The following is a 27,972-nucleotide window of genomic DNA, read 5'->3' as shown; positions in this document are numbered from 1 at the left end:
GACAAAGTTGTTGTTGTTGTGAAGTAAAGCTAATGTCATAGTTTGAACTTTTAACTTCACCATAATGCAAGTTGATTTTAAATCACAGAAAAGTAAAGTAACAGGAGGTTGACACAGAACTATGTTTGCTTTCACATTTATCACCATAGTGATCTTTGAGTGCCAAAAAACGAACCTCCTTGGCTGACAGAAGGAACCCTGCATCACTTAATACCGTTCTAGTTTAAGACTTAACAACTTCAACTTGAGGAAACTTTTGGATAGCATGAAAAAAAGGTACAAAATAAGTGTATCTTAGTCATGTAATCAATCGAACAAATCAGGGCTTTACAATATTAAAAAGAGTTAATTTTGGTTTGGGATTTGAGTAGGGGTAGTTGGTCATATGCCACTGATGAATGTGTATGGATTAGTTACTTCTGATGGTCTCACTACATAGCAGTCTCTACCATCAGTGTGTGAATGTGTAGGTGTGACCTGCAGTATTAAAGCACTTTGAATATTCAGAAGACTAGAAAGGGCTCTATACAAGCTAAAGTCCATTTACCATTTACCATATGTGGTAATTCATTTATGGTATTTTCTACACAGAAACTAGGCTATTTACTGCAGCAGGCGCTGCAGGCAGGGACAGTTACAATTTTTTGAAAACTAAACACAAGCCTTGTACTTCTTCATTCAAATTTGAAGAGATGACAGACTATTGAGGATTTTTCCCAACTCTGAGCTTTGAGGCCCTCTGGTGTGTGACTCAGGTAATAACACCCAGAGCTGGGACACTAATCAGACACAATAGAGAACTGTACCTTTGGCAAATATTCACATATTTAATGTATTTATCTTTATGTCTGTTTTATTTTTAGAGTATTGACAATGGCATGTACAAATAGGAAGCAGCCCATATGCTCCACTGGCAGTCCTGTGATAGTGATGCTTCATTAGTGTAACAACAGATTCCTTTAAAGGCTGAATGTGATATTTTACACATAAATATATCATAAATCAAGTATATCCTCTGTAAATAACTCTGCAAGTCATGACTGTCTACAATGAATGTGACACCCAAATCCCGCTGACTGTGATGATGTGTGAGCCGTATCTACAGCGTGTTTACATGGACGGGACAGCCGGCCGGCCGGCTCGTCCCCTTGCATGTAAAAGTTGTTTACTTGAGGGACAAGAGAAAAGAAGAATAACATACTGTACTCACTGCTTATTTGAATGTCACGTAATCGTTTTTAGATCACGGTCATTTCGGGTAAATTTACATGCAGTGTGAAGATACGTGCAAAATAAAGAGCGCTAGCATTAGCATGCTAACACAACAATACAGTGCAAGTTGTTTTGGTTTCATGCTGGTGCTCAAGGGCGACATCTACTGGATCAAAAAGTCTCATATTCTTCCTTTAAAATACATTCTTACATGGTGAGGTTACAGTGCATCTTTATTAGACAGGTATTTCATGACTCAGTGGTGGTCATTGTTTTCCATGGAATGCAAAAGAAAGGCTGTTTGAACAAAGTCACAAAAGTAATGCACCCATAATGAGAAAAGTTAAAACGTCTTCCATTTTTAACATCTTATCAATACATATACAGACCAATGTAAAAAAAAAAAAATTTACAATTTATTATCAAAGCTGGATGATGAGGTTAAAAACAATAGAAAAAGTAATTCAAGAAAAATGATCTGTAGCTTTAATGAAACAAGCATGGTTTAAAACACTTTATAAAACAACTCAGCAAATTCTTCCAGGTCTTAAAGCCTAGATTTTAAACAGTGCACCTCACTAGACAGACATTTAAAATTCTGTTTGTCCTTTGTTAAAACAAAGCCACGAATGCAACGTCATACACATGACGATCAAAGTAAATAAAAAAACTTTAATATTTAAAACCTCATTTTGGTATAAGCAGAATCAGGATGATTTCTTAGACCTGTGTTTCAAAACTCAGTGCTGATCATTGATTTTCTTTTTTATTTCAAACATCCATTTTTGTATTGAAAGAAGAATGTGTGACATTTTACTCATAATCACAGCCATTCCGTGTAAATTTACATGCAATCTGAAGCCACGAGCTAACTAAAGAGCACTACAATTAGCCTGCTAACACAACAATTAGTTGAAGAACACAATAACAGGAAATATACAAGTTTCAGCTTTCAACAAAACAACCCATATTTACAATGACTTGCTCAGCTTGATAGAAAACATTTTAACGTCATTTTCAACCAGTGTAGTTCTCTACCAAACCATTTACTCCATGATGTATCTAATGGAGCAAATGATGCACACATAAATGTATCACATTATGCATCCACATAAATTAACCCAATCCTTTTTTTAAAATTGGGCCTAAACACGGGTTTGTAGAAACGATGGGAGCACAACTATAGGCCTAAAAAACAGCGTGTTGCATCAGGCTGCAGTTGTGGTTGAGTTGATATCAACTGCAACAGGGCCTTTCAAAGAGAAACCGATAAAAAATGAAACTCTTGACCCCTGGACATGCCCTCTAAGCTCACTTTTAAACAATGGAGGGACTTCCATAATCAGATTGGGGATACAAGTGTATGCCAGTATGAAGTCACCCTTCACTTTGCCAGTGACCCTGCAAAGGAGCTCTTCCACCTTCTTCTCTTTCCAGATTTTACCATTTTCCCAAACAGTAGCAAACTGATCCTGCCCAACCATGATGCACTTTTTGATTTCTCCAAAGTTTACCAGTCGTTCATAACCCTTCTTCTTCCCCAGGAAGAAATGGAGAACAGGCCTTTTTCCATTCATCACTTCCTTCATTTCTGAGTGATAAGCAGTTTTCATCAGTGAGATGTACTTCCCAAGACCTGCACATTCTGCAAAACACAGGTTCTGATGTGGCCACAACAGCACAACTGTAATGAAGTACAGCGGCAAATTCTCACTCAATGGGATTTGCTCACGCAGAAGTTGGCAAAGCTGACCAATTAGTTTGTTGTATGGCTCAATGTGTTGTGACTCCAGTTTGACACAACTCAACACAACATTGACGTAGACAAAGTTGATTCTCTCCCTCACAGTGGGGTTGTGCTCACAAACAAACTTATAACGCGTGGCAATATTCTCAATTAAGTCAGGGCGAATGTTATTTGAGAGACAGTTCAGAATCCCTGAAGAGACATCAGCTTTTTGCCCCTCGAGGAACCGTCTATCTATGTGCAGTTTCAGCTGGATTGGCATGTTCTTTTTCTTCAAAAGAGCTGCAGACTCAGTCTTGCAGAAAAGCTTTGCATACTGATTGAAACATCTGGAAAGCTCATTATGGATTCGCTGTTCACGACTGTCTTTGATTCCAAATCTGGTGCCCAAGTTGACATAAAAATTTTCAAGGAGGTCAAAGTTTTTCTTCATCCTGTACTTGAGGATGTACAGTACATCCTCAAACTCTCTGAGAGTTATGTAGTAACTTCTGTGTTTGTTTGCCCTTTTATCATTTCCCTCAACATTCTGAAATGTAAGTCTTCCAGAGAGAGCCTCACTCAATATGTCATGGCGGACATTGTCAAATGAAAATATTGGGGTCTTTTCCAGCACCTCAATGATAAGAACTCCAACCTGAATTTCTCCCAGGCACCCTGTAACATTGAAAGAACTGTTGTCTCCATCAATGTTTAATCGCTGAATGGACTCTTTTTTTGCAAGGTTCTGTGTTTCTTTGAATGCCTCTATTGCTGCCTGAGCCATTTTAAGAAAATTGTTCAATTCATCAGGGCTCAAAGGCTCTTTCGTGTTGTTTGGAATGGCATTCATCATCTCATGCTTGATAACTTGTGCTGCTGTGTCAGCGATATACGAGCTGTTTTTGGAAAGCTCTCTTGCTCCTAGTGCCCAAACTCTGGCCTCTGAGAAGTCCTTCTTTTTTAGGTAATAATACCTGGCCAGTAACTGAGAGACAATAGCATCTTTCAGAAATATTTTTGATGCATTTTGTAGCACAATCTCTTCCTGTCCTGGGGTTTCATTGGCAATTTGTTGAATGAGTGGAGAGAATTGAGATACCTCCTCCACAGAATGATATCTCTTCACCAAAATGTGGCGAACATCTTGCAGGAGTTTGTCTCTGCCTTGTGTGCTCTCATAAAGCTTTTGTGTAGTCAGCAGGAAGTCAGTAATGTCAGCCTTGCTCACATTGTGTGTTTTTGTAAGTTCCTGCAGACAGTGCACTGCAATACTTGAATGGATAATTTTTACAGCTTCAAATACTAACTTGTCCTCAACTACAGACCTGGCAATTAAAGGAGAGAATTTCCCAAATCCATCTTCGACTTTGACAGAACCACAAATTGGTTTTGGTTGAAGATCAAGAAATTCTTCACAGAGAGAGATGGAGAGAGAGGACCCCTTGCAGTAAACATCAAGAAGGACTAAAACAGCCAGGAGTTGTGCATGTTTCTGATTCATACTGAAGCTCTTCAGGGTGTTGCGGGCCACACCTTCAACATACTCAGGCTTAAAGTTTTTCTTCATGATCATGAATCCATAGAACGTTTCAGCATTCTTGTGTGTTTTCTCTATTTCTGCAAGTTTGTTCTCAAACAGTCTCTGCTCCTTATCAGAGAGGTTATTTCCAATGAATACCGAGTCTGCAGTTTGTGGAATCGGTTCAGGGGACTCTGACCTCATACAGTTAAGGAGAATTACCTGTGCAGTCTTGGACCGGATACCTTTCTTTGCACATTCTTTTTCAATGAGCTGCTGCAAGTCAAATACTTTTTCCTTGTCATCAAAGTCATCTATCATGAGCAAAACAGGGAGTCGTGGCCGTTGCTCCTCATTGTCAATCATTAAAAGTTTGACTACTTGATCTGCGACTTTAGCAAAATCAGCCTTGGAGTTTTTGAGGACAGCACAACGGAATTGGGCCCTCAGAGCCCATAAAGTATGCATGGCCAATGTTGTCCCACCACATCCGGCTACATGCATGAGGTTGAACAACACGCAGGCTTTTGTCAGGAAGCACAAATCTGGTATGACTGTGTTCACAATGTACTCAAACTTGTCTCGTTTGATAAATGGTGTTGATCCGGGCTCTTCTGAGAAAAAGAAGTTCCACCAAGAAACTTTCCCCCCTTTGTAAAAGTTCTCCTCTTTTAGGAGTTTGTCCTCATTTCCTCCTTCACACTGGTTTACGCACAAGACCTCCAAAGTATCCAAGCTACGCTCTACCTTCTTGTCAAGAGGCACTTTGCTTTCCCCACCACAGGGTAGGAAGCGACGTGATGTACGATTTTTTGACCAAAGACTAAGGACGGTGCCATTGACCTCAGGAAAACTGAGCTCATATATGCATCTATCAGAGATGTTAATCCCGCACCGAACCTCAATTAGGTCTTTCCAGGAGGAAAATGCATTTTCATTTTCACATAAACAAAGGATTTGCTCTGTTCCTTTGAGCTCCTGGTAGAATGTCATAAAAGCCTCAACAAGGGGGTCCATTTTCTCACTCACTGTTGACAAAAGTAAGAAAATGACAAGGAATCTCTGGTTTGGCAGAACATCTTTCCGGCACAAGAAAGAAACCACGTCTCGAACAGATGCACCCTTTTCCTTCAGCCACTGATCTATGTCTGAGGGATTCTCATTCTCAATACCTCCATTGCAGAATACCCAGCTGGTGTCTCGAGTTAATTTCAACTTACTAGCAATGTCCTCAACTCCTTCTGTGATTTTAAAGTTTACTGGCAAATGTACATTGACAGTACTCTGCTGTTCAAAGTGCCGCTGTAATCCCTGCTTGGCCGATTCTGGATCAAAGTCTAAAACAGCTGTAGGGTTGAGTTCAACAAGAAATTCCAAAGATTCTAACTGGATTGGGTGTGATTTGTTAGTTACGATCACATAGCGCTCAAAGTGTGACTTATCTAAAGAAGGTGATCCACCAGTTATCATGTGACTTAACCGAGAGCCTTGAGTACTGCTTTTTATCACATCTAGGTGCTTCTCTTCCGCTTTTTTTCGTAGTTCAGATAGCTGGGACACCCTGTCTTTGAACTGGTCGGACCAGTCTTTCTTAGACTTGGGGGTTTGATTTTTTGGACGGATATTTTTACAGCTACCACCATCTCGGATATAGAGCCGTAATGAATTTGTTTCAGTGGTGACTGTTTCAATACCTTCTTTCTTGGCATTATTTGTGTCCATGTTTTCCTGTGTCCGTGTCAACTCTTTTAATGTAATTTGGAAGAAGTTGTTTTCACAGATCTTAGACTCAGGAACAATGTCCACTTCTATCACACATTTGTCTGATGATGTCCAATTATTATTGAGAACACCAACAAATCGAGGTGGTTTGATGCAAGTATGAGCAATGTGTTTGTATTTAGACTCAAAACAACGGTCAGTGGCCTTTTTAAGTCCCTTAACATAAGCCTCTTTATCCCCTACAACCACTCCCAACACCTGGCCATGTTTGAAATCTGGCTCGTCCCCTATTCCAAAATGGATGGTGCCATTGGTGCGGCTATTCATGCAGGCAGACGCAAAGCGAAGAACCTCATAAGTGAACTTGCTCATTTTACTTTCATCTGGTGTGTTGTAAAAACCTTTAAACTCGTGGCAGGGTTCAATGAAGTCTAAGGCACCAGATTCTGTGACATCAAGAATGCTGTCCTGCCTGTATCTATGTGCATGATGGTAACTGTGAAATGGGTAAGGTTTGCAAGGACCTCCAGGGAAATTTGTAGAACTTGTTGATCCCTCTTTCTGTAATTTTACCACCTCATCTCTGGCACGAATGATAAGTTTTGCTGGTCCAAAAGTCACGCCCATAGTTTTTAAGTCTGTTGAATCTATGAGCAAAAGACTAGGTCCATTAATGTCCTCTTTATACAGTATTTCTGCAACACTGTCATCCACACCTTTCACCTTGAGAATCCATTCTCTAACATGCTGTTTACTCCAATCCTTGATGTCAGGTGGCAGATCCTCCCCCTGAAAATGAAGTGCTGTTACTTTCCAATTCCTCAACACTTCATTATGAATTAAGAAAGATTATTGTTAACTGATGTTATCAAACTGTTATTTACCTGAACGTCGTCTTGATCCCCCATAATGGTGTTGCTTTCGTCTTCACAATCAGAGACAACTGATGCTACAAAAATAATTCAAAAGAGCAATTACAAAAAAGACTCATTACTACAAAACTACCAAATCCATAGTATAAAAAAAGACAATTTAGGAAAAGGTATTCAACCTTAAGTTCAGAGTTCAGTGTTTCCCCTGCCATTCATTTGGGGTAGTAGGCCGCAACCCCAATGCAACCTCCCTCCCCTCTAAAAGAGGGCAAAGGCAAAAATGACTTATATTTATTAAAATTATTCTTGAATGGAGTTTCCAATTCAAATTCCAGTGAACCTGTTGTATGGCATTAGTTTTAAGAAAGCCCGCTTATAGAACAGATCTTTTCAGACAAAATAAAGCATAAGTCTCTAAGGATAAACCGATCCTTTACTGGTGACAAAAAGCTTATCCATGTTGCAGATCCATGACGCCTATCTATACAACTCATTGCTATGCTATTCTGTGTTTACAGCAGCGCATGCATTTGCAAAGTCACTATCATCAGGGCCCTGGTAGGCCCATGCATTCTGTTATGGCCAAATTCAGAATGAAAGACCAAAGTGTGGGAAAACTTAAAATTAAGTGAAGACAAAACAAAGGCAGTGTGCCAAATATGTAGTTTGAAACTGGCCTACCATGGTGGCACAACAAGCTTGAAAAGTCACCTGAATGCTGTAAGTAGTTTGCTATATTTTGACAGTGTAAAAAACCGAGACCAAACTAGCTAGCAAACTTAGCTTAGCCCTAACATTTGCTCAGAAAATAGTTAAGACTTGTTAAGTTAAGGTTGTAAAACGTTATAGAGACTTATTGAGCCGCACCAAGCGGAACTCCAGCTTTCCGTGCACAGCCTGTGTGTGTTGACGGACCGGAGCTGACACGCAATGTACACTTATCTGCAGGTAGTTCTGGATTAGGCCGTGTTAACATAGCATGGAGGATGCTATCAACAAAGACTAAGCAGTGTGGAGGTATTTTACGCTTGTTATACCATCAATTTCTACAACTACATGCAATCTCTGCACAGCTCATGTTTGAAAAACGGCAGACAAAACAAATCAAAGCAGTAAACTTTGTCGGCAGCTTTGCAAAAGACAAAAGTTAAGCAACAAAACACTTGTATTCATTTATTTATAGTTGTTTTATAAAGTTGGGAAAACGTGAACCTGCCTAACAAACACAAATGATTCCAAGTCTCACATTGAGGAATACAGGTTATTAATCAAACACTAGTATCTGCAGATATCCATAGCTCAGGTATTGGACCTCAAAACGTTGGATCGGTGCTTCTCTATTAAATCTCAGTTGTTTTGTGTGAACAGATCTGCTGTTGGTGGATAATTAAAGAATAATTAACTAAACTGGCCACATCTCAAATACTCCCTGTCCTAAACACTTGCCCTTTAATTTTGTTCCTAAAAATTTGCCATTCAAACTTAATACATTAATAGTCTAACATTAAATAAGGGATCTCTTTATGGCTCTTCCTTTCATTAAAACATGAAAAGAAATAGGTTCTAGCCTTACCTGAATCTTTCCTGATCATCCATGATAAACGTCACAGTTCTCACAAAATGTTGACCACCAGTGCTGCAAGAGAAAGTAAAAAAAAAAAAAAGACCAAATATAATTAATGTAAGGTATTAAACTGTATAACTTCATCAAACCAAACTTTCTGTAGCTCGTTCCTTCTAAAATTCAGCAAATTGCAATGAAACTGTTGACCTGGGCAACTATTTGGCTACACAAAAACATTTAATATGTTACAAATGGGTTGTTTCTTATAGACCCTTTTAGTTAGTCACCAGCGTGACATTTGTTGGTGGCTTAGCTGGAGGCAAAACAATCCTACAGATACTTTATCCAATGCTAGCTAGCAAGTTGTTTTTGGCTTTTTCTTTTTTTTCTCTGAATATCTCTCTATGAAGTCACTTACTCTCCAGCGTTGAGAGCGTTACTAGAATAAGTTAATACTAACAACGGAAGCAGCCTGGCTGAGCCACACGCTTTCACTCAGTGGATGGATGATTTGACAGGACTGCTATAAAATCAGAGTGTGTATAGTAGACAAACTGAGGGTGTTTCAGTCCTTAGATGTCTACAACTATATTGTGAATGGCCATGTACAGGACATTAAATACCATGATTTGAATAACGAGTTTTTTGTCGTATGAATTCATTAACAATTCATACAAACACTTTTGACACTGCTGTAACATAGAGGGGAGGAGTAGATGACATATTTTTTAATTAAATAGTCGGGAACACACATGCTCCGGTCAAACGATCGGTTCGACTTTACTCCGTTCACTCTCACTGTGTCTGCAGCTAATTTTTGTCATCTCACAGCAGCCTGCTGTAGTCTGTGAACATCTCCACTCAGATTAAAGCAGATTCAGGTTGTTTGTTGCAAAAACTACATTAATTTAGAGGGGAAAACATATTTGATATAAATACAAGCGTAATACTAAAATATAGCCTACCCAAAGATAAGAGTAAAAAAAGGAAGAGGAAGAGAGACTGTTACAGGGCAAGCACTAGCATGGCAAAGAAAGAAGTAGTCATGCTCACTGTGGCATGTAGATGTGTTCTTGCTTAACCAGAACACATTTACACAACACGTGATACTCAAAGATTAACCTCTTGTCTGCATTGTTATAGCATTGGTAGAAAGTTTCATCAAAGTGTCAGACTCTTTTTTCTTCTGACTTTTCAGCCCAGTTTGATACCCGCCCTCCTGTCCAACAGTGAGTTTCCCGTTGTAAGGTAGGCCTACATGTAAGGTGCAAGTCAGGAAAATTTTAGGGACAGCCTGTCCTGATTTTTTTTTTTACAAAAGTGCATGCTTGAAAACAACTTGAGTTAATGTTTTTTATTGGTCTTGCCATGATTCATATGCCAACAAAATGATGTATATGGTTGAAACATACCACTACTAGGGGACCCTCATTGAAAATATTTACAACAGGCCATTGGAGCTATTCTGCCACACCGAACAAACTACCAAAGTTTTTATGTGTAATAGTTTATGAAATATTCAATATGACTCCTTTGGAAAAAGAACAGAGTATTGCACAATTTGAGGTGAGATGAAGATTAAGCAGATTGAAACAAACCAGGGAGAATATGATTTGTGACTAATATAAGTGGGACATTTGCTTTTAGTTCTTGCATAAGGAGCAATACAATGATAAAGGGAGTGGACAGTTTAACACTCCAAGGATATTTAATTAACATTTGTATTATAAGCACTTCTGTTGATTATTATCAAACTGAACTACATTTAAGTGCAGAAGAAAGCAAATATACCACATTTATAACTAAAGATTGTCTTAACATTATATCTCACATTGCATTTTTGTGCGTCTCATCTACTTATCTACCTATTACACGATAGGGCAGTTCAACCGTGTCTTGAACATTTACAGGAAATATGACTGGCATTTTTTACGTGCTCTCTCTGGGGCGGACCGTGGCTAAAAATTAAAACCAGGAAGAAGCCACCGAGGGTTTTCTTTCACTGTTTCTGGAAACACAATATCAACATATTTAAGCGAACACAGCTATCAAAATATACATTTTAAGTTGATTAAGAGCCCCCTTTTTTAATTTTTTTATTTTTAGCTTTAAACCAATTCAATGTCAGTGTAGAAAACAAGAAGGTAGAGTTGACAGAAATGTAGAAATACCTAGTCAGACCAAACGTCATATCACTGGGGATATTGTTCTTCATTACACGTTATATAGATTTTTTTTATCTTCCTAAAATTACTGCTTTACTACTTACCCCTGTAAAAGTTCGTCTTCACTCCGCGGTGAAGTCTTAAACAGCGTTGGTACAACAGACGTTTTGAGAAAAGGAAGGAAGAGAGAGGTGCCTGTTAGTGCTTGCTTTCAGAGAGGAGAGGAGGGAACATCAATGATGACCAATACGGAAGGCAGTCACTTCTCTGGAAAAGAAACTTAAATCTTAAAAAAGTAGTGTACGTTTGGTGTGTGTGTGTGTGTGTGTGTGTGTGTGTGTGTGTGTGTGTGTGTGTGTGTGTGTGTGTGTGGGTGGCCGTGCGTGCGTGCGTGCGTGTGTGTGTAAAAGGTAAAGATAAAGATAAACTTTATTGATCCCCCATGGGCGAATTGTTTTCATTACAACAGCTCAAGCAAAACAGGAACACACTTGGAAAACACACTAAAGGGCATATAAAACCAGAAAAAGCATAATATGGGACCTTTAACTAACAAAACATGAAATCTGATCTGTTACACTATTTAAGCGAACACAGCTATCAAAATATACATTTTAAGTTGATTAAGAGCCCCAACCCCCTTTTTTTATTAGCTTTAAACCAATTCAATGTCAGTGTAGAAAACAAGAAGGTAGATTTGACAGAAATGTAGAAATGCCTAGTCAGACTAAACGTCATATCACTGGGGATATTGTTCTTCATTACACGTTATCGATTATTTATCTTCCTAAAAATACTGCTTTATTACTTACTCCTGTAAAAGTTCATCTTCACTCCCCGGTGAACAGCGTTGGTGCAACAGACGTTTCGAGAAAAGTCAGGAAAAGAGAGCCGCCTGTTCGTGCTTGCTGGCAGAGAGGAGGGAACATCTGGTTACCATTACGGAAGGCAGTCACTTCTCTGGAAGTTTTGCGCGCAAAAATGTGTATTTACCTCACCTTTCAATGGCCACAAGCTGCACATTTAGGTTTTTACACACCTGCTGTGCTTATGACTATTTATAGAAACATGGCTTTAAATGTGAGATTAAAGGGTAATCTTTAATCTGAGTGTTTTTAATCCTTAATTTTTTTTAGAATGTATTTGTGTGTCTAAATGAATACTTAAAAACTCTTCAGCAGGCTTCCATGAAATAGGCTATTACATCTGCAATCTCTTTAGAGCATATTGTACTCCTCTTTATACTGCCCCCTTGTGGGCCACGTTTAGAAAGGCAAGCTTACAAAATCTTAAAGTTTCTTATAATGACTCCATGAGAATACTATTTAAAAAACCTTGATGGACTAGTGCAAGTGAGCTATTTTGTAATGCAGGAGTTAACATCTTTCAGGCTCTTGTGAGAAACTTGATGTTCACCTGTATCTGTTAATTAAAGGATTCTCTGCTGACAAATCCCAGTCAGAGTTCTGTGCGATACCAGTCATCCTTGTAGCGACACTGGTACAACTGTCTTTTATTATATAGATGATGTTTCTTTCTGTTTGTTTGTCATTTTACCATGTGTTTTTATTTTGTTTGCTTTTTACATGTTTTCTATTGGACTCCTGAGTCTGGCAATAAAGACCATGATGATGCAACAGTCTCACCTTGTGGGACAAAACTTTGAACTTTCTCCCGTAATGCAAATTGATTTAAAAATTAAAAATAAAGAAATAAAGAATGAGCAGGTTGACACAGAATTATGTTTGTTTCCACTTTCCTAACTGTATTTTATGAGCATATAATCTCCTTTCTCTCTAAGGATAACAAGAAAATAGTGTAAGCAAGTCACTTGGAACCTGTTGATCCTTTGATTAGTTGAATGATAAATGGACTTCAGCCTGTACTGCGCTTTCCTAGTCTTCTGAATACTCAAAGCACTTTTACACCGCAGGTCACACCTACATATTCACACACTGATGGTAGAGGTTGCTATGTAAAGTGACCATCAGAAGTTATTAAGAACATTCAAACACATTCATACAAGTCAAACAAAGTTTGCCACAGTTAAGTACAAAAAAAAACAGTAACACACAAGTGACCACACCAAAAATGTGGACTGCAACACCCAGGGCCGCCCCTGGCCAAATTGGGGCCCTAAGCAATGTAAATAAATGAAATAAAATGAAATTAATGTAAATACTAGCCTCACAAAGATTAAAATGCAATTAATGCAACTACGACTACAACTAATAATAATATTCATTATGATTTGATTTGATTATATTTTTATATTTAAATATTTTTATATACTTATTTTTATACTTAGGTTCTATATTCCTACACTGCTGTTTGCTGCTGCAATGCTTTAAATGTCTCCATTGTGGGTCAAATAAAGGATTATCTTAATTTATCTTATTTTATCTAATCTTATATGACTGTTATGAATTAAATTCACCAAGAGATGACGACATTTTACCTCCATAAAAATAGCCCAAAACTTCTATTGATAGCATAGATTGATAAGCTGTAAACCTGAGCCAACATACGACCACCAACTGGTCAATTAACCACTCCTTTTTCAACAGAGGTGAATGTATATGCAGTTAACAAGACATTCAATAAATGATAATCAGGGCCCCTGGAAAATGTAATCTGCTGTCAATCATTGCGGCAACGCGTGCGGTGTCAGATTACTAGTCTCTTTTTTTTTTCTCTCCTGCCTCGGGCTTGACTTGGTGTTCTACGCGTGCCTCACGGCAGCGATGCACATCCTTTGCACATTTGCAGAGAATGCTTCCTCTTGCGCAAAACGGGGCCCCCCATGGATCGTGGGGCCCTATGCACAGCGCATGTTCTGTGTGTAGGGAGGGCAACACCACCATACAAAATGGCCACCCTGTAGTCACACTACAATAATGTTGCACACTTACACTTAAGTAGCAACTCGAGTGACCCAATGAATGTGGAGTACTGTTACCACTGAAATGTCACAAACCAAAAAGTTACTGCACACGAAAGCACTTACTGCAGCTAAACAAACACACAACAGCTTCCATCAGCGAGCAAAGTGATCAAGTCCCCTGAGTGCTACAACAAAAAGTAATCTCACCTGGTACCTTCAACTAAATCCTGACTTTCTTCAGAGGCTTGCCGGGCTCGAGGCGACTTTAAAGACAAACATCAGAGTTTCAGTCGTAACTGAAACGTCTGACACACCTACACCCAACAGAGAACAGGTCTCCACCCAGGATTACCTCCAAAAATAAAAAAAGCAAAATAGCAAATAGTGGACCGTTGGAAGGACGAATAAATCAGCCCAGCTGGCCCACTCCCTCACTAACCAGGGAAATCACTTACAAATCTTAAAAGCACTCAGACACTAAACTCAACAAATACTCGGAAACACAATGGTGACCAAACAAGAAAACCCAACGAAGGCCACAAGTTACACAAAACAAACCTCATGGTTGTTCGATCCCAGACGAGCCCCCATTTTGTTACACCCCGCCATAAAGCGACCCTATGGGGCTAACAACAAACCATACATTGACCCATTAAAAGACACTAAACACCTTAACAAAAGTCAAAACAAAGGGATTCATTACAATATGACACACTAAATGATAACAAAGATCAATCAATCAATTTTTATTTGTATAGCGTCAACTCATAACAAGTGTTATCTCAAGACACTTTACAAAAAGCAGGTAAAATACCTTACTCTTTGTCTGTTAACATTACAAAAGAGCAGGTAAAAAGACCTTACTCATTGTTATGTTACAAAAAGCAGGTAAAAGACCTTACTCATTGTTATGTTACAAAAAGCAGGTAAAATACCTTACTTATTGCTATATTACAAAGACCCGGCCTATCCATCATGAGCACTTTAGCAAAGCAGCAAAAGTTACAGTGGTAAGAAAAAACTGCCTTATTAAAAGGCAGAAATCTTCGGCCGGATCCCCGGCTCATGACGAAACAGCCTTCACAGGCCTAGACTGCGCCGGGCTTGGAAAGGGATAGGGGGAGAGATGGGATAAGATGCAGGAAGAGGGATAAGGAGCAAGGGGGTGGGGGGAGGCAAGCCGTCCATCAACAATCCGGTGGGGAGGGGTTTTTTCTGGCAGGCCGTCCATCAACAATCGGGTGGGGAGGGGGTTTTTCCAACCAACCATCTTGAGGAGCCTAAGAGAGCTCAAGAGCTCCCAGGAAAGTAGGTGGTTAGTGACTGAGATTTACAGATCGATACATGCAGTAATATGATGTACTGTATATGCACAGAGAGAGAGAGACAAAGAGAGAGAGAGAGGAGCGCAAGGTGCCAGTTCCCCCGGTAGTCTTAAGCTGAATTCACACATACTCAGCGCCGCGCACTACGTTGTACTTAGCTTCCACTCTAGTCAGTCATTGTCACTCTGCTCCGTTTCAAATACGCAGCGAGTCTATTTTCGCCGGAGTGCGCTGCAGGAACGCGTCAAGCTGGACAGAATATGACAGCCCGGACAGGAAGTCAGACCAGGAAACGCACAGAGCATCCGGTCAATTTCAAAATAAAACAGAAATTGGAAAAAACGGAACGGAACGGAAAAAAAAATATATACGGACTCACTTTCATATTTTTTAATAAATCTTTTTATTAGATTTTTAAAGCAGCAGTACATGACACATACAATGTATCCAGGTAAACTTGTTGGAAGGCAGTAGGAAGTTTGTTTTACACAGTGTATGTTAAAAACAACAATCAACTTAATTAACCTAACAAAACAGGGGAGGGAGCGGTGGACCCGGTTTGCACCCGAATATCTCCATCAGGACGTCATAGAAAAAGATTGTGGGTCGTGGACCTTATAAGGACTCCGGCAGGACTCCGGAGTTTTTGAACTTAAGCTTGGCATAAGCCTTAGATAAAGTGGAGCATGATATTTCAAGGGTCTGGATGCGTGCTTCAATGAAATTGGCGTTAGTCTCCAAACTCACAATTGGTTCACCAAAGTCAGCCATTGTGGCTTGTACTGTGTGTAGTTTAGCTTCAAGAGAGGAAAAACACTCGAGCTCAGCAGACACCGCCACCGATGTGGACTGGCGGTGCTCCTCCAGCAAGCTAGTCAGGGCAGGCATGTTAATCTGGGTAGCAGCGGTGGACGAGTCTTCTCTTTTGGCGTCTTTTCATTTGAACCATGTACAAGATATTATTCACTGTTACCAAAGAGTCGGGTCAAAATTGGGTTATAAAAAATTATGTTTTTTCAGGTCAGTGCGGGAGAGCGCGATGCATGCGTCTACTCCATTCCTCTCTCCACCGGAAATCCTTTTGATCACTTTATCAACATGAAGTCAAAACAGGAACCAAATTAACAACAATGCATCCTCAGAAAAACAAAGCAACATGTTGTTTGCATGTTTTTTAGTTCTCCTGATGTGTCATGGATGCGCTCCGCTGCGCTAACGTCCCAGAAAAGGATCCAGTGTGAATGGGCGCAAGCCGTCCGACGGAGCAAAACCGTGGCACTGACGGACTGAAGCGCACAGAGTATGTGTGAATTGCGGGTAAGCCTATAGCAGCATAACTAAGAGCTGGTCTACAGCAGCACCAGCCCTAACTATAAGATTTATCAAAAAGGAAAGTTTTGAGTCTATTCTAAAAATACAGACTGTCCTAACTTTGGCAGAACACAGCTAAAGTTATGAGGCTGAGAAAAACTTTTCCCATTCATTTTAATGGGGCCAAATTTTGGACAAAAAGTGAAATAACTAAGAATAAAAGTTGTAAAAACTGGACCAAAAGTCGTAATAAATACAGCACTTCCGCTTGTTTCCGTAATTGAGATAGTTTGGACACCCTAGCAATGAACTGTTTGTACTCTTTCATAGATTTGGCGGTGTGGTTTTTTGGAAGGAGATTTTTACAGCTACCACCATCTCGGATATAGAGCTGTTTTGAATTTGTTTCAGTGGTGACTGTTTCAATACCTTCTTTCTTGGCATTAGTTTTGGCCATGTTTGTCCACTCTTTTAACGCAGTTTTGAAGAAGTTGTCTTCACAGATCTTAGACTCAGGAACAATGTCCACTTCTATAACATATGTATCTGGTAATGCCCGGTTGTTAATGAGAACACCAACAAATCGAGGTGGTTTGATGCAAGTATGAACAATCCATTGGTGTTTAGAGTCAAAACAATGGTCAATGGCCTTTTTAAGTCCCTCAACATAAGCCTCTTTATCCCCTACAACCACTCCCAACACCTGGCCATGTTTGAAATCTGGCTTGTCCCCTATTCCAAAATGGATGGTGCCATTGGTGCGGCTATTCATGCAGGCAGCCGCAAAGCGAATAACCTCACAAGTGAACTTGCTCATTTTATTTTCATCTGGTGTGTTGTAAAAACCTTTAAACTCGTGGCAGGGTTCAATGAAGTTTAAGACACCAGATTCTGTGACATCAAGAATACTGTCCTGCCAGTATTTATGTGCATGATGGTAACTATGAAATGGGTAAGGTTTGCAAGGACCTCCAGAGAAATTTGTAGAACTTGTTGATCCCTCTTTCTGTAATTTTACCACCTCATCTCTGGCATGAATGATAAGTTTTGCTGGTCCAAAAGTCACGCCCATAGTTTTTAAATCTGTTGAATCTATGAGCAAAAGACTAGGTCCATTAATGTCCTGTTGATACAGTATTTCTGCAACACTGTCATCCACACCTTTCACCTTGAGAATCCATTCTCTAACATGCTGTTTACTCCAATGCTTGATGTCAGTTAGCAGATCCTCCCCCTGAAAATGAAGTGCTGTTACTTTCCAATTCCTCTACACTTCATTATGAATTAAGAAAGATTATTGTTAACTGATGTTATCAAACTGTTATTTACCTGAACTTCGTCTTGATCCCCCATAATGGTGTTGCTTTCGTCTTCACAATCAGAGACAACTGATGCTACAAAAATAATTCAAAAGAGCAATTACAAAAAAGACTCATTACTACAAAACTACCAAATCCATAGTAACTGCCACACTTCTCCCAAATCTTGACCACTAATGCTACAGGAGTTTAAATATTTGGATACCGATCTATAAAAAAGGAAATTTTAATTTTAATTTAGGAAAAGGTATTCAACCTTAAGTTCAGAGTTCAGTGTTTCCCCTGCCATTCATTTGGGGTAGCAGGCTGCAACCCCAATGCAACCCCCCTCCGATTCAAATTCCAGTGAACCTGTTGTATGGCATTAGTTTTAAGGGCCTTATCCAAACACTTAGACAAATTTGGTAAAGAAAGCCCGCTTATAGAACAGATCTTTTCAGACAAAAGAAAGCATATACAAGTCTCTAAGGATGCACCGATCCTTTTCTGGTGACAAAAAGCTTATCCATGTTGCAGATCCATGACGCCTGTCTATACAACTCATTGCTATGCTATTCTGTGTTTACAGCAGCGCATGCATTTGCAACGTCACTATCATCAGGGCCCTGGTAGGCCCATGTATTCTGTTACGGCCAAATTCCACCAGATGCATGTTTGGTCCGTCTCTGCTCTGTTACGGCAGCTGGTTTTCCCTTCATTCAATGGGTGTGCTTCCACTGGCTCTGCTGCGCTGCGTCTCAGCTCCGGCAGTCCGGAGCCCTCAGTAGCAAATACGCAAGGCTTCTATTTTTGCCGGGTGCCGGAGCACGGCACATCAATTTACCACAGAAAAGATTAGGGCTGGACCCGAATATTTGGCTATTCCAATAATCGTTCGTCGGGTAGGTAATTGATCATTCATTTTGGGATTCGAATGTTCGGTTTTTTTTTTGGGGGGGGGGGGGTGTTGGGTACCTGATATTCCTCTCCTCACAGTGGTCAGTGAACATCACACTTCAGTTCACCTTGCCCGTTTAAGGGAAGACACTGGCCTACCATGGTGGCACAACAAGCTAGCAAACTTAGCTTAGCCTTAACATTTGCTAAGAAAATAGTTAAGACTTGTTAAGTTAAGGTTGTAAAACGTTCTAGAGACTTATTAAGCCGCGCCAAGAAGAACTCCAGCTGTCTGGCTGTGCTCTCCGTGCACAGCCTGTGTGTGTTGTCTGGCTGCCAGGTTAGTCATGGCCCACATCAAATCCACCCTCCCCGCCACCCTGGACCCCTACCAGTTTGCATACCGAGGTAACAGATCCACCGAGGATGCCATCTGTTCTGCTCTTCACCCAGCCCTCACCCACCTGGACACCAAAAACTCATAAGTCAGAATGCTGTTCATAGACTTCAGTTCCGTATTCAACACCATCATCCCTCAGCAGCTGATCAGCAAACTGGACCAGCTGGGGCTCAGCACTTCCCTGTGCAACTGGCTGCTGGACTTCCTCAGCGAGAGACCTCAGACAGTGCGGGTCGACGGCAGCACATCAAAAATCAAAAATCCATCGTCATGAGCACTGGGGCCCCCCAGGGTTGTGTGCTCAGCCCCCTGCTCTTCACGCTGCTGACCCACAACTGCGCTCCATCCTTCAGCAGCAACCACATTGTGAAGTTCGCGGACGACACAACAGTGGTTGGTCTCATCTCCAACAACGATGAGACGCACTACAGGATGGAGGTCAGCCAACTGGCCACGTGGTGCAGAGACAACAACCTCTTCCTGAACGTCGACAAGACCAAGGAGGTTGTTGTCGACTTCCGGAGAGTCCCCACTCCTAAACCCCCACTGACCATCGACGGTGCTGCTGTGGAGAGAGTGAGCAGCACCAAGTTCCTGGGGTTCACATCAGTGAGGATCTCTCCTGGACAACCAACACCACATCACTGGCCAAGAAGTCCCAGCAGCGCCTATACTTCCTCCGCAAGCTGAAGAGAGCACGAGCCCCCCCATCCATCATGTGCTCCTTCTACAGAGGCACCATCGAGAGCATCCTGACCAGCTGCATCACTGTGTGGCTTGGGAGCTGCACTGCTGCCAACCGCAAGACCCTGCAGCGCACAGTGAAGGCTGCTGAACGGATTATCGGTGTACCACTCCCCTCTCTTCTGGACCTCTACGGTACCCGCCTCACCCGCAAAGCAACCAGCATTGTGCGTGACCCCACCCACCCCTCACACAGCCTCTTCAGCCTCCTGCCATCGGGGAGACGGTACCGCAGCCTGTGGGCCGGCTCCACCAGCCTGGGAAACAGCTTCTTCAACCAAGCTGTCAGAAAGCTTAACTCTCTCTCCTCTCTTCCTTCCCTCCCATTTTCCACCAAGAACTCTGGACTAAAAACTCTGTACACTCAGTTTACTGCACATTGCACATTGCACAAGTTCATTTTTTCTTTAAATTTTATTGTATTTTATTTACCACTTTTTGCACAATTTAGAATTTATACCTTTTGCACAATTTGGAATTTATTACTGTAAATATTATTTATCTATTTTTACCTCATTTTATTTATCTATTTTACCTTATTTGGTTGTATTGCACCGCGGGACAGAGATAAACGAAATTTCAATTCCACTGTATGTCTGGCATATTTTGAAATTGACAATAAAGTTGACTTTGACTTTGACTTTGACTTGACTTTGACGGATTGGAGCTGACACGCAATGCACACGCATCTGCAGGTAGTTCTGGGTTAGGCTAGCATGGAGGATGCTATCAACAAAGACTAAGCAGTGTGGAGGTAATTTACGTTTGTTACACCATCAACTTCTACAACTACATGCAATCTCTGCACAGCTCATGTTTGAAAGACGGCAGACAAAACAAATCAAAGCAGTGAACTTTATCGGCAGCTTTGCAAAAGACAAAAGTTAAGCAACAAAACACTTTAGCCACCAGCTTTAAACCAATTCAATGTCAGTGTAGAAAACAAGAAGGTAGAGTTGACAGAAATGTAGAAATACCTAGTCAGACCAAACGTCACGTGTGTGTGTGTAAAAGGTAAAGATAAAGATAAACTTTATTGATCCCCCATGGGGGAATTTTTTTCCCCATTGCTCAAGCAAAACAGGAAACAGGAACATAATTATTAAAAATAACAAGAAGTTTAAAATCAAACATATTTACATCAGTTAAATAAAGGGAGAAAAAATACAATAATAGAAGAATACAAGGTATGTACACTTCCACTTGTGGAAAGAATTATTATTATTAAAAACACACAGTGTGTAGCATTATTGAAATGAGTCATGAGGTGGTGATGCTGTGAAAGAGTCTGATTAAACAGTCTGACTACAGATGGAATGAAAGACCTGCGGTAGCGCTCTGTCTTGCAGGGTGGGTGTCTCAGTCTGCTGCTGAAGGAGCTGCTCAGGGCCCCCACAGTGTCATGCAGGGGGTGAGAGGGGTTGTCCATGATGGATGTCAGCTTTGTTAAAGAGCCCATATTATGCCCTTTTTGGGGTTCGTATATTTAATCTATGTACCTACTTTTGTATGTTCACAATAGCTAAAGTTCGAAAAAAGTGTCAATGGGCTTAGATCAGTGATCTCACACTGACAATGACGTCGGACTGACAAATTTTTATCGAGGGGGGCTTGAACCGAGCGTTACATGCAGCTAATGCTACAGCTAACAGGAGGAGGTAGGAGAAGCCGTGTTTCTGCGGACTTTGAATTTTTGCACATAGATGTGCCTAAACATGCACAGGACACATGGAAAACACACTCAAGGGCATATAAAACCAGAAAAAGCATAATATGGGACCTTTAACTAACAAAACATGAAATCTGATCCGTTACACTATTTAAGCGAACACAGCTATCAAAATATACATTTTAAGTTGATTAAGAGCCCCCCCCCCCTTTTTTTTTAATTAGCTTTAAACCAATTCAATGTCAGTGTAGAAAACAAGAAGGTAGATTTGACAGAAATGTAGAAATGCCTAGTCAGACCAAACGTCATATCATTGGGATATTAAATTGTAAATAAAATAAATAAAAATTGCCCCAAACCAAAAATGTGTATTTACCTCACCTTTCAATGGCCACAAGCTGCACATTTAGGTTTTTACACACCTGCTGTGCTTATGGCTATTTATAGAAACATGGCTTTAAATGTGAGATTAAAGGGTAATCTTTAATCTGAGTGTTTTTAATCCTTAATTTTTTTTAGAATGTATTTGTGTGTTTAAATGAATACTTAAAAACTCTTCAGCAGGCTTCCATGAAATAGGCTATTACATCTGCAATCTCTTTAGAGCATATTGTACTCCTCTTTATACTGCCCCCTTGTGGGCCACGTTTAGAAAGGCAAGCTTACAAAATCTTAAAGTTTCTTATAATGACTCCATGAGAATACTATTTAAAAAACTTTGATGGACTAAGTGAGCTATTTTGTAATGCAGGAGTTAACATCTTTCAGGCTCTTGTGAGAAACTTGATGTTCACCTGTATCTGTTGATTAAAGAATTCTCTGCTGACAAATCCCAGTCAGAGTTCTGTGCGATACCAGTCATCCTTGTAGCGACACTGGTACAACTGTCTTTTATAATATAGATGATGTTTCTTTCTGTTTGTTTGTCATTTTACCATGTGTTTTTATTTTGTTTGCTTTTTATATGTTTTCTAATGGACTCCTGAGTCTGGCAATAAAGACCATGATGATGCAACAGTCTCACCTTGTGGGAAATCAAAGTACGTCCACAAAACTTTGAACTTTCTCCCGTAATGCAAATTGATTTAAAAATAAAAAATAAAGAAATAAAGAATGAGCAGGTTGACACAGAATTATGTTTGTTTCCACTTTCCTAACAGTATTTTATGAGCATATAATTTCCTTTCTCTCTAAGGATAACAATAAAATAGTGTAAGCAAGTCACTTGGAACCTGTTGATCCTTTGATTAGTTGAATGATAAATGGACTTCAGCCTGTACTGCGCTTTCCTAGTCTTCTGAATACTCAAAGCACTTTTACACCGCAGGTCACACCTACATATTCACACACTGATGGTAGAGGTTGCTATGTAAAGTGACCATCAGAAGTTATTAAGAACATTCAAACACATTCATACAAGTCAAACAAAGTTTTCCACAGTTAAGTACAAAAAAAAACAGTAACACACAAGTGACCACACCAAAAATGTGGACTGCAACACCCAGGGCCGCCCCTGGCCAAATTGGGGCCCTAAGCAATGTAAATAAATGAAATAAAATGAAATTAATGTAAATACTAGCCTCACAAAGATTAAAATGCAATTAATGCAACTACGACTACAACTAATAATAATATTCATTATGATTTGATTTGATGATATTTTTATATTTAAATATTTGTATATACTTATTTTTATACTTAGGTTCTATATTCCTACACTGCTGTTTGCTGCTGCAATGCTTTAAATGTCTCCATTGTGGGTCAAATAAAGGATTATCTTAATTTATCTTATTTTATCTAATCTTATATGACTGTTATGAATTAAATTCACCAAGAGATGACGACATTTTACCTCCATAAAAATAGCCCAAAACTTCTATTGATAGCATAGATTGATAAGCTGTAAACCTGAGCCAACATACGACCACCAACTGGTCAATTAACCACTCCTTTTCCAACAGAGGTGAATGTATATGCAGTTAACAAGACATTCAATAAATGATAATCAGGGCCCCTGGAAAATGTAATCTCCAGTCCACATCTAGACAGAATGATCCTCTCTTCTGTCTCGTGATTAGCAGGCTAGCAGCTGAAGTGTTTATGCCACAAAGTTTTTCTTTTTTATTTCAACAACATATCCACCTTCAAGTGAAGCACGAGCCTCCTGTTGTTTTGACTTTTTCTTTCTTTTGCTTGCTCCCGATTCATATTGCCGTTTGGAGGCCATCTCTTCACCTGCATCAAACTGCCTGTCGGCGCATCTGGCTGCTGATTGGTCAGATGCTGCGTGCTGTCAATCATTGCGGCAACACGTGCGGTGTCAGATTACTAGTCTCTTTTTTTTTTCTCTCCTGCCTCGGGCTTGACTTGGTGTTCTACGCGTGCCTCACGGCAGCGATGCACATCCTTTGCGCATTTGCAGAGAATGCTTCCCCTTGCGCAAAATGGGGCCCCCCATTGATCGTGGGGCCCTATGCACAGCGCATGTTCTGTGTGTAGGGAGGGCAACACCACCATACAAAATGGCCACCCTGTAGTCACACTACAATAATGTTGCACACTTACACTTAAGTAGCAACTCGAGTGACCCAATGAATGTGGAGTACTGTTACCACTGAAATGTCACAAACCAAAAAGTTACTGCACACGAAAGCACTTACTGCAGCTAAACAAACACACAACAGCTTCCATCAGCGAGCAAAGTGATCAAGTCCCCTGAGTGCTGCAACAAAAAGTAATCTCACCTGGTACCTTCAACTAAATCATGACTTTCTTCAGAGGCTTGCCGGGCTCGAGGTGACTTTAAAGACAAACATCAGAGTTTCAGTCGTAACTGAAACGTCTGACACACCTACACCCAACAGAGAACAGGTCTCCACCCAGGATTACCTCCAAAAATAAAAAAAGCAAAATAGCAAATAGTGGACCGTTGGAAGGACGAATAAATCAGCCCAGCTGGCCCGCTCCCTCACTAACCAGGGAAATCACTTACAGCAATATGAATTTAATTATCTTTTCTCTCTTCGTACAGTTTCTTTGTATTTTTATCTATTTTTATTTTATTTCATGTTGTATTCTTGTATGTTTAAAAAATATATATATATATAAAAATGTGCCAGGATGAACGAAATTTGTGATGAAACATGACAACTTGTGATGAAGTAAAACAGCCTGCAATAAAGTATAAATAAAAAAAAAATGTTAGTCAACTGTCAGCAAATTGCTGGACCTGGACCTGTTGACCTAGCAAACATTTTGGCACAAATGTAATGTGTGATGTGTTATAAGTATGCCTGACATAAGTAATGTTTATTAATTTCTATTCTACTAAGTATTCTTATTTTAGTGCGCTAATACTTGGCGAGAAGGCTAGGTCGCCATTTAACTTTAGTAAAGTTAGATGGTGGACAATTTCAATTCCTGTACTTTACATGATTTAAGAAGGACTGGTACCAATGGAGTGAGAGGAGCTTTGATAGACAGTGACCCTGATCCTTGAACTATTTTTGGTATTTTGGTTTACTTTTGTCAGTGTCTAATTTCTAACCTTAATGAACTGCAGCCAATGTGGAGCTATTTGCATGTCTGTTGGCATTAGATATGGAAGTGACTGAGCTGGCCCGCTCAACAAGTGAGCACCAACATGGCAAAAGGATTCAAATCAAATCAAGAGCAGATTGAACATAGATTATGAGAGATGCAACAACTTGTGTTTTTTTAAGAAAAGCACCAGAATTGGGCATTGCCATGGCCACAAGCTTTTAATTTGAACAATTTTTAATTTTGAAAATAATCTGACCAACTTCAAAAGGCTCTGGTAAACCCCTATTGTTCAAGGATGACCCACAGTTTTAAAAGATATTAGAATGACTGACCGTCAGCTGGGTTTGGGGTATGGCTCTTTATTACTTTTTGAATCTTGACATGAATAACGTGCCAACCAGATAGCCCTCATTTAGATAGCACAAGGGTCATGTCCTTTTTTTAAGACTCAATCTTTGGTGAAATTTTTAACAGGTTCGGCTTCAAAAAACAATTAATCTTGTCAATAACCAAAAAAATATTGTAATTCCTGTATTACAAGAGGATCACTATTGTTGCTCAGGGTGCTCATGGGTAAGTATGACTTCATAACATATAAATGTCGAAGAACCTGTTAGACATCTCTATGACCAAAGGATTTGTAGTATCTGTTCTTATCTCGTTAAGAAACCAGATCGACCGTTCAACATTTAAGTACAGATGAAGGCAAAAGCTACATTTCAGTTAAGAAAAAACTAAATGCTTCACATCAATCTGGTTCCCAAAAACAAAATCTTCAGTTCCACATCTGTTTCCACATCTGGTTTATTTTTACTATCTTTCTTCAGCCTTATAGTACAGCTGTAGACACCATTAGGATCACAATTTGAACATTGTGGCCTCTGGGGCTGATCGGGTTGAAGTACAAGCTGTTATTGGCTGGATGGCCTAGCATTAGGTCGCGCACCATGAACAGAGACTATAGTCCTTTAAGCAAGCGGCCCGGATTCAAATCGACCTGTGGCTCCTTTCCCGCATATTATTCACTCCCTCTCTCTCCCTGGTTTCCTACTCTATCCACTGTTCTATCCAATAAAGGCAACCCCCCACTCCATCACACACACACACACACACACACACACACACACACACACAAATACAAGTAGGTTTTTAAGGCTTAAGTTACAAGTTGAATTAATACATTATAACGGTTAAAAAACAGAAATATACATTTTAGAATACACAAACCTCATACTCACAAGTCAAAGATAAAACAGAAAAGACATACATCAACCAAACTGGGTTACTATCATGTCACTGAGTATATCTGGGTTTTCATGATTCATTATTTAGATGTTTACCTCCCTATCTGAGTATTTTTAGCAATGGTCAAATATAAGAAAGAGTTGGCCTTCTTAAGAATTCCAAAAATGACTTACCCCTCTCAAAGTTTCCAGACTGCAACGTTAGGTTGTTTGCAGATCGGAGAACAAAAACCAATGGTGCCACGACAGGATGATATTTGTCCTTATAAATCACTTAAACTTTTTGTTTCAGGTGCACACCTCTCAACAGGGTGGAGTACCTATATGTGCCAGGCATAGAAAATAATGAGATAAGGACGTTTTTTTTCCTACTATAATTAATTTAAATGAAGTTTGAAGTTGAAAATGAAGTAAAAGTGTAGTCCCTGTTGTGATAAAAAAAAAAAAAAATCCTCCTCCTTTCTTTTACTTGGCAGTTAATGTTTCAGTATAACTGCACATGTCATTTAATGATGCTGACAAGCATGACGTGACTTCCTTAGCTTGATTTCTGGCCTGCTGCTGACACACGTAGATAGTCAGGCGGGGCTGTATACACCTGAGAGATATGAGCAGAGTACGAGGTGGAACATGAATCAACACGACACAAAATGGTGGGTTGTTTGCCTTGTTGTTCACCGAAACAGAACTTACGCTACAGTTTCTGAAAATGTCTTTTAAACATTTAGTATATAAACTACATTATTAATGTATTTTTCCATTCTTTATATCACTTTTTGTCAAGTTATCCGTTAAGAACAACAACAAAAAGATGTGAAGAGTTTGTATGGAGGCAATGACTTTTGCATTTGTCCATCTTCCAACAACACCTATAATTGTTTTTCTCGAGGCCACATTTACAAAAGAACGATCCACTGAGGACGTTTTCAAAAAAAGTTCCACGTTCAGAAAACCACTATGACCACTATTTCCACTATAATTCATTTAAATGAAGTTGGAAGTTGAAAATAAAGTCAAAGTGTAGTCCCTGTTGTGATAAAAATTCCTCCTCCTTTCTTTTACTTGGCAGTTAATGTTTCAGTATAACTGCCACGTTGTTTCTTCCTCCTCTTTAAGACCAAGGTGCTAATAGATCAGATCATGTCAGAGAATAGAAATGTAGAAATAAATCTCACAGTTGGTAAATGTGAACCAGATCAGCTGTCTGAGGGTTATTGGAGGATAAACGTTGGCACTGGCCACACCTAAACCCCAAATACCTGAATCCAGTTTATCCTGAAATGTAACTATGAAATGCACACGCGCACGTCATTTCATGATGCTAACAAGCATGGCGTGACTTCCTTATCCACGTCAGGAGTAGAAGTATTTGTAGCTGACGAATATATAATAAAAACAAGTTCTCCCATGTTTGACTTGTTTTTACCTTTAAATTCACAAATGATTGCTTTCTTTGCAGTGCAGATTAATTCAATGATGAGAGGCATTTGATTGATCCCCAGGTGGTCTTTGAGACGCAGTCATTTATATTACATGCTTTTTCTTGATAGACACGAGGGAAAGTCATGTTTTCATAGTCCACAAATAAAAAACTTTCAGGGCCCCTTATATATGTTCAAAAAACTCACATGAACTTGACGGCCAGATTCTGATTCTTTTTTGAACATTGTTTCATCTGAAATAAAAAATAGTTTTACTCTCTGTCGTAACAGGCCTTTAGATGTACTTGAATTAACTTTTTACGAATATTAAGGAACAGTGGAAAATTCATTATTTTAACTTAAATTAAGTTAAATTAATTTAACTAGATAAACTGATGATGAATGATGAGAAAAGTGCATCCTCTCCATCTTTTGCCTGCTCCACTTTTTAGA

General features: G+C 39.7%; 1 protein-coding gene across 4 annotated transcripts; it reads right to left on the bottom strand.

Moving 5' to 3' along the window:
• Positions 1 to 1,427: 1,427 nt before the first annotated feature.
• LOC109979523 (sterile alpha motif domain-containing protein 9-like) lies at positions 1,428 to 26,582 on the bottom strand. Of its 4 annotated transcripts, XM_065962001.1 has the most exons (6): positions 26,273 to 26,582; positions 10,888 to 10,922; positions 8,628 to 8,690; positions 7,234 to 7,312; positions 7,067 to 7,131; positions 1,428 to 6,971 (listed from the first exon to the last, which is right to left on the bottom strand). In XM_065962001.1, the coding sequence occupies exons 5-6, from the start codon at positions 7,088 to 7,090 to the stop codon at positions 2,421 to 2,423; spliced, it is 4,575 nt and encodes a 1,524-aa protein (XP_065818073.1). In that variant the 5' UTR covers positions 7,091 to 7,131; positions 7,234 to 7,312; positions 8,628 to 8,690; positions 10,888 to 10,922; positions 26,273 to 26,582; the 3' UTR covers positions 1,428 to 2,420. The 4 variants fall into 4 exon arrangements, with proteins under 4 accessions (XP_065818073.1, XP_065818069.1, XP_065818071.1 ...); XM_065961997.1 differs by lacking the exon at positions 7,234 to 7,312 and having other exon boundaries at positions 10,888 to 11,050; XM_065961999.1 differs by lacking the exon at positions 7,234 to 7,312.
• Positions 26,583 to 27,972: the final 1,390 nt, after the last annotated feature.

This window comes from Labrus bergylta, chromosome 13, assembly GCF_963930695.1.
Source record: "Labrus bergylta chromosome 13, fLabBer1.1, whole genome shotgun sequence".
Taxonomy (NCBI): domain Eukaryota; kingdom Metazoa; phylum Chordata; class Actinopteri; order Labriformes; family Labridae; genus Labrus; species Labrus bergylta.
This window is presented reverse-complemented; position numbering and strand designations above follow the sequence as displayed.